At 34.3% G+C, this 13,399-nt stretch overlaps 1 protein-coding gene across 1 annotated transcript in view; it reads right to left on the bottom strand.

Annotated features, from left to right (window-relative positions):
• The window catches only part of LOC129747565 (MOXD1 homolog 2-like), a 61,563-nt gene that overhangs the window by 3,109 nt on the left and 45,055 nt on the right, over positions 1–13,399 (bottom strand). Inside the window, exons 3-5 of the mRNA XM_055741845.1 lie at positions 10,034–10,189; positions 5,406–5,684; positions 3,090–3,275 (exon numbers count right to left, since the gene is read on the bottom strand). Coding sequence (XP_055597820.1) covers positions 3,090–3,275; positions 5,406–5,684; positions 10,034–10,189 — 621 coding nt within the window. The remainder of the gene's footprint in view (positions 1–3,089; positions 3,276–5,405; positions 5,685–10,033; positions 10,190–13,399) is intronic.

Genomic DNA, 13,399 nt, shown 5'->3' with positions numbered 1-13,399 from the left:
AACTGTCAGAAATGTCAAAAATGTCAAAAACTTCAAAAATGTCAAAAACTTCAAAACTGTCAAAAAAAAATGTCAAAAACGTCAAAACTGTCAAAAATGTTTTAAATGTCAAAAATGTCAAAAATATCAAAAATGTTAAATGTCAAAAATGTCAAAAAAAAAATGTCAAAAATGTCAAGAAAGTCAAAATTGTCTTAATTGTCAAAAATTGTCAAAAATTTCAAAAATGCCAAACATGTCAAAATATAAAAATGTCAAAAATGTCAAAAATGTCAAAAATGTCAAAAATGTCATAAATGTAAAAAATGTGAAAAATGTGAAAAACGTGAAAAATGTCAAAAATGTGAAAAACGTGAAAAATGTCAAAAATGTCAAAAATGTCAAAAATGTCAAAAATATCAAAAATATCAAAAATGTCAAAAATGTCAAAATTGTCAAAAATGTCAAAAATGTCAAAAATGTCAAAAATGTCAAAAATTTCAAAAATGGCAAAAATGTCAAAAATGTCAAAAATGTCAAAAACGTCAAAAATGTCAAAAATGTCAAAAATGTGAAAAATGTGAAAAATGTGAAAAATGTGAAAATGTGAAAAATGTGAAAAATGTGAAAAATGTGAAAAATGTGAAAAATGTGAAAAATGTGAAAAATGTGAAAAATGTGAAAAATGTGAAAAATGTGAAAAATGTGAAAAATGTCAAAAATGTCACAAATGTCAAAAATGTCAAAAATTTCAAAAATGTCAAAAATGTCAAGAATGTCATAAATGTTAAAAATGTTAGAAATGTCAAAAATTTCAAAAATTTCAAAAATTTCAAAAATGTCAAAAATGTCAAAAATGTCAAAAATGTCAAAAATGTCAAAAGTGTCGAAAATGTCAAAAATGTCAAAAGTGTCAAAAGTGTCAAAAGTGTCAAAAATGTCAAAAATGTTAAAAATGACAAAATTGTCAAAAATGTCGAAATTATCAAAAATGTAAAAAAATGTCAATAATGTCAAAAATGTCAACAATGTCAAAAATTTCAAAAATGTCGGAAATGTCAGAAATGTCAAAATTAATAAAAAAAAAAATTCAGAAACTACAAAAATGTCAAAAATAACAAAAATGTCAAAAATGTTAAATTTATAAAAAACTGTCAAAAGTGTCAAAAATGCTTAAAATGTCAAAAATGTCAAAAATGCTTAAAATGTCAAAAATGTCAAAAGTGTCAAAATGACAAAAATGTCAAAAATGTCAAAAATGACAATAATATCAAAATTGTAAAAAATGTCAGAAACTTAATAAATGTCGAAAATGTCAAAAATGATAAAATTGACAAAAATGTCAAAATTGTCAAAAATGTCAACAATGTCAAAATGTCAAAAATGTCAAAAATGTCACAATGGTCAAATTTGTCAAAAATGTTAAATATCATAATTGTCAAAAACGTAATAAATGTGAAAAATGTCAAATATGTCAAAAATGTCAAAAATAACAAAAATGTCAAAAATGTCAAAAATGTAAAAAATGTCAAAAATGTCAAAAATGTCAAAAATGTCAAAAATGTCAAAATGTCAAAAATGTAAAATGTCCCAATTGTCAAAATTATCAAAAATTTAAAAAATGTGAAAAATGTCAAAAATGACAAAAAATTACAAAAAAGTTTCAAAATGTCAAAATTGTCAAATTAACATTGTTTATTCTGTAATTTTGGTATCATAGTTATGACTTTTATTTGTCATTACAGTGTCATTTTTTTTTGTTGTATGTTCTCGTACGCTTTGTGTCTTATGTTTCTTTTTGTTCTGTTGATTCTGTTCCTTTTTTGTGTATTTAAAATTTTACGTAGTATTTTTGTGTTCTTACATATGTGTTCATTTTTGATTCATGTCTATGTTCTTTATATTATTTCAGTCTTATTTTCGTTTGACTCTTGCGTTTTTGTCACTTATGTGTTATTTTTGTACCAGTTTCTTATCATTTATGAGCATTTTTTATATTGTTTTTATGCCATTGTTATGAAATTAATGTTTCATGTTTGATTATTTTCTGTAATTTTTCATTTCATTCAAACGTAGAGAAATGGTTTTGTGTTGAATTACTCAAAGTTTAACGTCTCACTTTAAAATCTTCCAATTTGGATCAGATTAAAGCACAATAAAAGCGGATTAACCGCGCTGTGATACAATCATAAATAAAATCGTCATTAAAAATTCAGTTATCCACATAGAATGAAACAGCAGCAGCAGCATCACTTCCAGCAATCCATCAAGTGGTTTAATTATCCAAAACATTGGCTAGCGGCCGCCGCCGGGGCCCAATAATTTATTCAAGGATGAGCTTCCGGTTTTGGCAGTTTGTGTTTCGTGTATGCGCGAGCGCGTCAAAAATACAATTTAATCCTCTTATTAAGCGCAGCCACAGGTGAATCTTCTGCCAATTATGCATGCATCAAATGTGACTGGACGGCCTTTTCAGGACGCTTCCCACGTTACCGTCCCAAAACATATCAAAACAAATCCATTTATATTTCATAGCCGTTCACCATTGTTGTTGAACCTCGTAAGTAATGGCCATTGAAAAGAAAAAAAAACGAAAAACGACAGAATATCTCTGTTTCTATATGAAAGACGAGACGGTAAAAATCCGGACAAATTGTAATTCCACAGCAGTATTTAAACGATTGGCCATCGTTCATCTTGCTCTGCTGTTCTGAAAAGCAAAACTTTTTCCGAGGTTCGAAACGCAGACAGCCTTCCAGTGAACGAATATTAACGACTTAGGAATTTTCATGCCATAAACGCTTGACCGCGACAAATGACGAATTGATGCTTTCTGAAGCGAGCGTGCCTGCCGATATTATCTGCCCGGGAATAAAAACATGCCCTTCGCTAATAAAGAATTCATAATGGTCGATTTGATGCGGAGCCAGGCTTTCAATGGAAAACAATGATAAATTTTTTAGCTTCAGCTTGAAATACAAACAATGTAACATTAGTCGGGGCGTCAGGAGCGCGATTTGTTGTAAGCTTTTAACGAATGGATGGAATCTTTCAATGAAACATTCTGTGAAAGGTATCATCCGTTGAGAAATTGTCATATCGGGACTTACCTCAGATCCGCGGGACCAGGCGGCCACAATCGAGTTGCAGGTCAGCAGTTCCTTCTCGGCTTTCATACAGGAGCGGCCATGCTCCCGGGACATGATTTCCAGTTCCGGCGTCGAACCCTGGCACTCGTACAGGATGATGTGCTTCATGAACGGGAGATTCGAGCGGGATTCGATGACCGGTTCGTACTGTAAAAAAGGGGAAGACATAAACAACCGAACGATCAGTCAAGTATCGAGCTAGCTGCTGTTGATGCAAATGTCTGTAGAGTAATTCCTCTCCCATCCCATCAATCCCGTTTGGGATGGAACATTCGGAAGGGAGGCCCAGCAGGTTTTAATGGTTTGTCGGTTTATTTCGACGAATGAATGGGTCGAGTAGCGCGGGAAATAAAGATTGGATTTAATTGTTTCAAGATTCGTGAGAATCGACTTAATTAATGGGGCCGGCCGCCATCATGTTTGTTTGGGAGCAAGCGAAAGTAAAGCACCGAGCGGAAGAATTTTAAAACTTTGACCGGGGCTGATGCAGCAGTGGCGCGCATAAACTCCTTGAACAGCAGCGAGCGCCCAGAAAGGAAAACATAATAAAAACGATTAAACTTTTATACTATTTCCCCCCGTTCTGCTGATGGCGACTGCCAAGTCGATAGAATTGCTTGGGAAGCTGCCGTCCGGGGTTAGCATGTGTTTGCGGAAAATTCTAAGTACTTGAACCGAAAAAAAAAACTAAACCTAAAGGTTCCAAACGGTGGGAAAATCCCACCGATGCTTGTTTTTCGAGGAGTTTTATTAAGTTATAAAATTATTTTGAGGTTGCAGATTAACCGTTCGAGTCAAGTCGGGTGAGCGCTCCCGGTTTTATGCAGGAAAGTTTAAGTGCGGTGCTGCTGCAAACTTTTTGACTTTTAAATGGTGACCGTCTTCTCAGGATTTAGTTCAGTCCATGCGGTTAAAAACGGTGCATTCCTCTCAGTTGAGATGATTTCAGAAGGCACACAGACAGTTTCGATCAGCGTAAGGTTTTGAAGTCCAAAAAAAACCCTTTCTTGTGAAAAACAATTTTTTACCAAAACTTGCATTTAATAATCGTGGATTGGCATAACTTTATGCCTCAACTCAATTCTTCTCAAGGTGTGTGCACCTTTCCCCTTATAAAGAATAATGTTCGGAGTGTCGGAAAAAGAAAAATTTTTTTTTTGAAGATTACATCATACAAAGTTATGTTTTTGAAAACTATATCATTGATTGAATTGAATAACATTACTGACACTCAGAGTACTATGCATTTAAATTGTTCTAGCTTCTTTTGTTTTGATACACAATTCTTTAAGGTTTGTACACCTTTTCCCTTAAGAAGAATAATGTTCGGAGTTTCGGAGCAAGAAAAAAAAAATATAATGAAAGTTTTTTAAAAGCATGCAAAGTTATGTCTTAGAGAATTCCACTGGTCCAATTCATGGATAAAATTACTGACACGCAGAGTACTCCACCACTGTCAAATTTAGGGTCCCTGGAAAATCATCAAAACCACAGCGCACATTTGTCAACGATCAACAGAGTGCCCAAGTCTCGAGCAAAAAACCTAAACGACAATGGGATTTCGTGAATGTCAACGGCAGTAACAGCAACAGTCATTTTTCCCGAGCTCCGTGACTAGCAACGTTAGGCGTCAAACGTGCAGATGGAGAAGACCAAAGACTTTCTCCGTAACTATTCAACATTTGTTACGTAAACCAAGCTGCAGTAGCCAAAATTGCAAACGTTCGTCGTCGTCAACCGGGCTTATTTTATTTGACTGAGGAGAAAACGTGTATGTCTCGATTCTCGAATCAACTGACACGACGACCTCTCCTCAGTGGCATTTATCTGCGAAAACAAATGTGCTGCTGCTACATGTACTCAAACAAAAACCTGGGGACAAGACAAGACCCGGCTAGTTCGCTAGCCGGGTACCCCCATCATCATCACTGGATGCAGTTTGGAAGCAGGGATCTGGTGATGATAGATCATAAAACTTATTGCGGCCAGGGGAAGAACTCCCCAGGAGCACTCCCGGAGCAATTGCGCTGGCAAACTGAAACCAGGAAGCTACTGTTCGGGCCATAACTTGCAATTGTTTGATTTCGACTGAACAAGAGAGAAAAAAAACCTATAAAAAAATCTAATCTTTCGCTCGTTCCCCCGTTACTCGACACAAAGACCCATGCGGGGAGCCCTGATTTGAATAAATAAAATCGGTTTTTATTGACTCCGGCTGCGGGGCGACCATTTTTGGCTCCTCCGTTGATTGGGTCTCAGTAAAATAAATAAACTTACCCGTATCATGTGATGCTTCCGCACGAACTGGTCCAGCTTGAACATCTTGCACCAGCGCAGATTGTCGTCGCCCATCGGTATTTCGACGTCCTTGTTGCGGAGCTCCAGGGTCCGAGTCCGGGAATCCAGCTCGATTGGGACCTGGTTGACGCGCTGAGTCAGAAATAGCGGGACCGAATCTTTGAAGGCCTCGTTCGGATCCGGCAGAGTTCCGATGGCCTGAGCTCCGTTCTTCGGATCCCGATTGTGGTACATGTAGATGATGCGAATGGTGTCGTTCTGAAATCATAGAAGGAAAACAAGATGATTGAATAGGGAGAAGTCGATAGTGCACTTTCGGACGGTTTGTCATCATCAGCAGAAATAACAACGTTCTGATTCCTGGTTCGGCAACTGCAAAATTCACTCATAGAGGTATTCCTATCATTCCGAGGCCCAACACTTATTCCGTTCCAATTATCAGCTTATTCAAATGTAAATTTATTTAAATCTTTTCCTGTTCTCTCCAGGCAGGCACACGAAGCCTCGCCTCGTGTCTAGGCAAGGCTATAAATAGTGAATGATAGACAAGCCATCATCCTTCCGGGGCGTACTTTTCCGTTTGCGCTCAATGAACCGTTTTGAAGCAGCAGCTGAGCCCCTGAACTAGTAGGGTGGTCCTCGAAATAAATTTTCTAACCCCATCATCCGGGAATCCAGCGAACCGGAATGAATCGAATCCGGTGCAAAACTTTTCCCTGCTAGAGAGCCTCTTAAAAAGTCCTACCACTTGCACCCAAAATCCTTTCCTAGGAGCCCCCCTCCGAAACGGGATCCGGCAGAGGGTTGTAAAGCTCCGTTACTTGCAGCTACCAACTGAGCTCATGAGATAACTCTCGGTGATGTCTTGTTCGGGTGGTACAATTCAAACCGAACCACTCTTTTAAGAAATCAAAAAAAAAAAAGTAAACGGATGGATTCCAACAAACTCTCGACTAAACCGACAGAGAGTGTGCTTGCTCGCTATAAGCGTTTTATAATTTAAATTTGCATTCATAACAGCGCAATTTTCTGTATTTGCATAAATTCATCACTCTCGACTCAGTTCGGGGCTTCGCTGAAGCAACTGCTGCAACTATTTGTCAGAAAAGAGTGAGGGGCTCTCTCTCTGGAGGGCCAATCCTTTCGGACCCATTAGCAAGTTTTTTTTCGCAAACTTAAATGATCGGCATTATTTGGGTGAGCTCGCATTCAAAATTTAAGCGGGGTTTAGCTTATTCTAAAAATGGACAAATAACTGAATCTTTCAACCATTTTTGAAACTCTCTATGAGTCATTTATTAGTGACCTGTTACTTAAGCAAAAAAATAATTTTTTTCAATAATTTTTTTGACAATTTTGACAATTTTGACAATTGTGACAATTTTGTCAATTTTGACAATTTTGACAATTTTGACAAATTTGACAATTTTGACAATTTTGACAATTTTGACAATTTTGACAATTTTGACAATTTTGGCAATTTTTACAATTTCGACAATTTTGACAATTTGAAAATTTTGACAATTTTGACAATTGGACAATTTTGACAATTTTGACAATTTTCACATTTTTGACAATTTTGACAATTTTGACAATTTTGACAATTTTGACAATTTTGACAATTTTGACAATTTTGACAATTTTGACAATTTTGACAATTTTGACAATTTTGACAATTTTGACAATTTTGACAATTTTGACAATGTTGACAATTTTGACAATTTTGACAATTTTGACAATTTTGACAATTTTGACAATTTTGACAATTTTGACAATTTTGACAATTTTGACAATTTTGACAATTTTGACAATTTTGACAATTTTGACAATTTTGACAATTTTGACAATTTTGGCAATTTTGACAATTTTGACAATTTTGACAATTTTGACAATTTTGACAATTTTGACAATTTTGACAATTTTGACAATTTTGACAATTTTGACAATTTTGACAATTTTGACAATTTTGACAATTTTGACAATTTTGACAATTTTGTCAATTTTGTCAAATTTGTCAATTTTGTCAATTTTGTCAATTTTGTCAATTTCGTCAATTTTGTCAATTTTGTCTATTTTATCAATTTTGTCAATTTTTTCAATTTTGTCAATTTTGTCAATTTTGTCAATTTTGTCAATTTTGTCAATTTTGTCAACTTTGTCAACTTTGTCAATTTTGTCAATTATGTCAATTTCGACAATTTTGTCAATTTTGTCAATTTTGTCAATTTTGTCAATTTTGTCAATTTTGTCAATTTTGTCAATTTTGTCAATTTTGTCAATTTTGTCAATTTTGTCAATTTTGTCAATTTTGTCAATTTTGTCAATTTTGTCAATTTTGTCAATTTTGTCAATTTTGTCAATTTTGTCAATTTTGTCAATTTTGTCAATTTTGTCAATTTTTTCAATTTTGTCAATTTTGTCGATATTGTCAATTTTGTCAATTTTGTCAATTTTGTCAATTTTGTCAATTTTGTCAATTTTGTCAATTTTGTCAATTTTGTCAATTTTGTCAATTTTGTCAATTTTGTCAATTTTGTCAATTTTGTCAATTTTGTCAATTTTGTCAATTTTGTCAATTTTGTCAATTTTGTCAATTTTGTCAATTTTGTCAATTTTGACAATTTTGTCAACTTTGTCAATTTTGTCAATTTTGTCAATTTTGTCTAATTTGTCAATTCTTGTCAATTTTGTCCATTTTGTAAGTTTTTTGAATTTTGACAATTTTGTCAATTTTGTCAATTTTGACAATTTTGACAATTTTGACAATTTTCACAATTTTGACAATTTTGACAATTTTGACAATTTTGACAATTTGGACAATTTTGACATTTTTGACAATTTTGACAATTTTGACAATTTTGACAATTTTGACAATTTTGACAATTTTGAAAATTTTGACAATTTTGACAATTTTGACAATTTTGAAAATTTTGACAATTTTGATAATTTTGACAATTTTGACAATTCTGACAATTCTGACAATTTTGACAATTTTGACAATTTTGACAATTTTGACAATTTTGATAATTTTGACAATTTTGACAATTTTGACAATTTCGACAATTTTGACAATTTTGACAATTTTGACAATTTTGACAATTTTGACAATTTTGACAATTTTGACAATTTTGACAATTTTGTCAATTTTGACAATTTTGACAATTTTGACAATTTTGACAATTTTGACAACTTTGACAATTTTGACAATTTTGACAATTTTGGCAATTTTGACAATTTTGACAATTTTGACAATTTTGACAATTTTGACAATTTTGACAATTTTGACAATTTTGACAATTTTGACAATTTTGACAATTTTGACAATTTTGACAATTTTGACAATTTTGACAATTTTGACAATTTTGACAATTTTGACAATTTTGACAATTTTGACAATTTTGACAATTTTGACAATTTTGACAATTTTGACAATTTTGACAATTTTGACAATTTTGACAATTTTGACAATTTTGACAATTTTGACAATTTTGACAATTTTGACAATTTTGACAATTTTGACAATTTTGACAATTTTGACAATTTTGACAATTTTGACAATTTTGACAATTTTGACAATTTTGACAATTTTGACAATTTTGACAATTTTGACAATTTTGACAATTTTGACAATTTTGACAATTTTGACAATTTTGATAATTTTGACAATTTTGACAATTTTGACAATTTTTACAATTTTTACTATTTTGACTATTTTGACAATTTTGACAATTTTGACAATTTTGACAATTTTCACAATTTTGACAATTTTGACAATTTTGACAATTTTGACAATTTTGACAATTTTGACAATTTTGACAATTTTGACAATTTTGACAATTTTGACAATTTTGACAATTTTGACAATTTTGACAATTTTGACAATTTTGACAATTTTGACAATTTTGACAATTTTGACAATTTTGACAATTTTGACAATTTTGACAATTTTGACAATTTTGACAATTTTAATAATTTTGACAATTTTGTCAATTTTGACAATTTTGACAATTTTGACAATTTTGACAATTTTGACAATTTTGACAATTTTGACAATTTTGACAATTTTGACAATTTTGACAATTTTGACAATTTTGACAATTTTGACAATTTTGACAATTTTGACAATTTTGACAATTCTGACAATTTTGACAATTTTGACAATTTTGACAATTTTGACCATTTTTATAATTTTGACAATTTTGACAATTTTGACAATTTTGACAATTTTGACAATTTTGACAATTTTGACAATTTTGACAATTTTGACAATTTTGACAATTTTGACAATTTTGACAATTTTGACAATTTTGACAATTTTGACAATTTTGACAATTTTGACAATTTTGACAATTTTGACAATTTTGACAATTTTGACAATTTTGACAATTTTGACAATTTTGACAATTTTGACAATTTTGACAATTTTGACAATTTTGAAAATTTTACAAATTATTAAAATTCCGAATTTCGAAATCAACAAAACTTTGAAAATTTTGAAATTGTTGACAATAGTCAGAATTGATTTTTTAAAAGACGACTTGAACACTGAATTAAACTCCTGCTGAGTCTTATAAAATTTTTAAAAAATAACTGCTCATAAATCTTACCGTAATCGGGACGTCCTGATTGTTATCGCAGGTATCCAGCTTCCGGCGGAAGCGCAACACCGTGTGGGTGGCATTCTCGTACCCCAGCAGCAGGATGTAGTCCTGGGAGGGGTCCACGTGCGGTTCCCCGTTGCTGTTCATCTTGAAGTGGCGATCCTGAAATAAAAATCGAATGGAAAAAAATTAAAAATGAAGCCAATATTAGAATCGTGAGTCACAGTACTGTTCGTTAAGTTGTTGCTTGGGGAACGTTCGGCTTAAATTTAGAATAATTTATGGAAAGCCAGGTTCAGCCGAGAGGGTTTTTTTTAACAACTCCATCACACCTTCTGGTGAATGTGTCACGCAACCTAGGGAGGGCGAAAAAAAAATTGCGCGTGGAAAGCAAAAATTGTGCTAATTAATTCGCACCTTCCGCCTGAAGTGAAAAGTCCTGGAACGGTGTGAGGGAGCTGATCAAGATATCGTCGCGACGTCGTCGTCGTCGTTCAGCAGAAGTGACGGGGGAAAGTTTGCAGAGTTGAGCAAACAGCAACAAAAAAACTGTTGCTAGTGAACCGGTAAAGCGGATTCGGACCTGAAGTGCGTGGGAGGTTTTCTGACGGCGAACGCGAAGGGTGAGCAATTTTTAATTATATGCGTGAACATGTTCCTACTCCCGGGTGGTGGGTCTTGGGTTTGGATAATCAGGAAAGGTAGCTTAGTGCGGGGGTAGCTTGATTCGGAAAGTCAACAACAGGCAGTTGAAGGATTTAATCTGCGATCAGTTGCCTCGCTAAGGCAACTGGTGTCGACTACTGTCAAAGCTACTGGTGGCAGGTTTTCTTTTTTTTTTTTGCTCGAGCCTCCCTCATCCAATCAAGCGAACATAAATCGATCAGTTTTATCGATCGTGTCTTAATTAGACGAACAAGTTTATAGACACCAATCGCCTGGCGACGGCGACGGGGTGGGAGATATAATGAAAGAATTATGCAAATAATTAAATCTCTCCGAGGGTGCAGTAAATTGTACATTTTATGGATGAATCTGGTAGTGTTTGCGAAATATTGATGAAGCAAGTGACGGGCTTTTTTGCGAAGTGATCTCATCTCTATCTGATTTTTCAACAAATTAACAATTTTGAAACCTAGAAACAGGCAAAGAATTTCTAGCATTACCAAGATTTTATTTTAATTTTTTTCCGGTTTTTTAGTTAGCATATAACATCTAAATTTAATTCAAGTTGATTTTTTTCTTTTCGAATTTATTTAGAAAAAAATCTGACTTCACACAGAACAATATTTTCGATCTTTAGAACAAAAATGTAGTGAAACCGGGTAAGTCACATGGACAAATACACACACAAATTAATTTAAAATCCGTTATTCTTAGGATACTCTAAGGTACCTTTTTGATCATAACTTTTTTGATTTCCAAGCAATTTACAAAAAAATTTGAAGCTCTCTGTAAAACAACAGTTTCCATCTCTTGAAAATAAATTGAGTAATATCATCTCATTCAGTTTTGCTAAAATCATATGAACAAGTACACACACAATCCTCACAGAATTTTGCTTGCCTACATATAGGCGTTTTCCATGATTCAGAATTTCGAGTTCGCTTCCTTAAATTTTCCAGAGTTTTTTATGTCAACAGATAACATCAAGGATCGACTCAAGGTGACCGTTAATTGGGTGGGATTCCCACAGCTGGAGATTGCTGTGTCAATACCTTTTCCCTCAATCATGCAGTTCAATCAATGGCAATTACAAACACGCGAAACCTCCTCCGCGCCAAGTAACGGTTTGCTTGCGTGTTAATCGGGCTGCCGTAATTGATGTTGCTCTATCATAGTTCATTTGTCGAGCAGCGATCATCTTTCGGGCGCCCGGAGCAGCGCTGTCCCGCGACAATGTTATCATTAGCTTCAAATTCATTATTTCTCGAATCGATTCCGCTTCACCGGGTCCGGATCGCAAGACAGGACTGACTCTCGAAAGACCCACCGGTAATAGACGCTATCTGTAGTCCCATCTAGAAGCTGGTGTCGTTTCTGCTGGCAAGGACTGTTTACAGCACCACGCGACAGATAAAACCCCTTATTATTCATTCTTCTACAAACCGGGACGACGACATCAATGACGCGAACGCGAGCGACACTTTTTGCTGCCTCCCGACACGTAGCAAACCGTTGGATGATTGATTGAAAAAATATCGATTCCCTGCCCTCTTCTACAATCTTTTGGAAAACTTCGGGCAAGTTTTCCTCTATCACAGAAGGGGCCACGCGCTATTTCCATAACCTTCTGTAGGGAAAATTCTAGTACAGCCCTACCGAAAGATGCATTCGGCTAAGGTCCTGCTATTTCTACTTCCCCGAACACTTCCGCTGGGAAAGTTAATAATCGGAAGAAAATTGATTTCAGCCATTATGATTGCCGTTCCGGCGTTTTTTCGTTCGGCGAAAAAAGTCTAAAAAACGATCGGAATCAATAAGTCGGAAGCGTCCGGGACTTAACAGCTTCCAATCCAGTGGTCATCTCAAACCGGACGACACTCGTAAAGCGTAAAGCGGCAAGGGGACACCATTCCCCTTGAAGAGAAAAAAAAAACAAAACGCCATAAAAATAGATTGATTTTTCTTTGTTTCGCCCTGCACTATCAATTGGCTATCAATTCTTGTGTTCTTGTCAACCAACAACGTCCAGCAGACGACGATGTTTGCCCACCCGAAAACACCAGTAGTCTCTCAATTTCCACCATCATCGATGATTCTTCGTTTGTTTGCGCTGCTGTGGGCACTAATCTCGAACTTCATCGAAACCTTCGTCGTCTTCCTGTTGCAGCAGCTTCTAGCCATGACTCTAGAAGGCTAGAAGTTTGAATTTGGGTCAAGCAAACAGCTTGGACGGTTCGAATTATCTGTCCCGCTCGTAACGTGTGTGTGTTTGCGCGCGAAAGATGATTGACGATCTGAATTACGTGGTGCCTATCAGATGGTCTCGAATGGCGGATCCGTTTGTTTTGGAAGCTGACCGGCATCGACGAGACTTGAAGGTAAATAAATCGTAACATGGTGCCAGGTTTTTAATTTTAAAAAACGGCTTTCAAATTGTCAAAATTTTTAAAAATTGTAAAAATTTTCAAAATTTTCTAAATTGTCAAAAATGTCAAAATTGTCAAAAATGTCAAAAATATCAAAAATGTCAAAAATGTTAAAAATGTCAAAATTGTCAAAAATGTCACAAATGTCAAAAATGTCAAAAATGTCAGAAATGTCAAAAAAGTCGAAAATGTCAAAAATGTCAAAATGTCAAAAATTTCAGAAATTTCAAAAATGTCAAAAATGTCAAAAATGTCAAAAATTTCAAAAATGTCAAAAATA

Source organism: Uranotaenia lowii, chromosome 2, assembly GCF_029784155.1.
Source record: "Uranotaenia lowii strain MFRU-FL chromosome 2, ASM2978415v1, whole genome shotgun sequence".
Taxonomy (NCBI): Eukaryota; Metazoa; Arthropoda; class Insecta; order Diptera; family Culicidae; genus Uranotaenia; species Uranotaenia lowii.
Note: the sequence above shows the minus strand (reverse complement) of the source record. Positions and strands in the feature narration are given on the sequence as shown.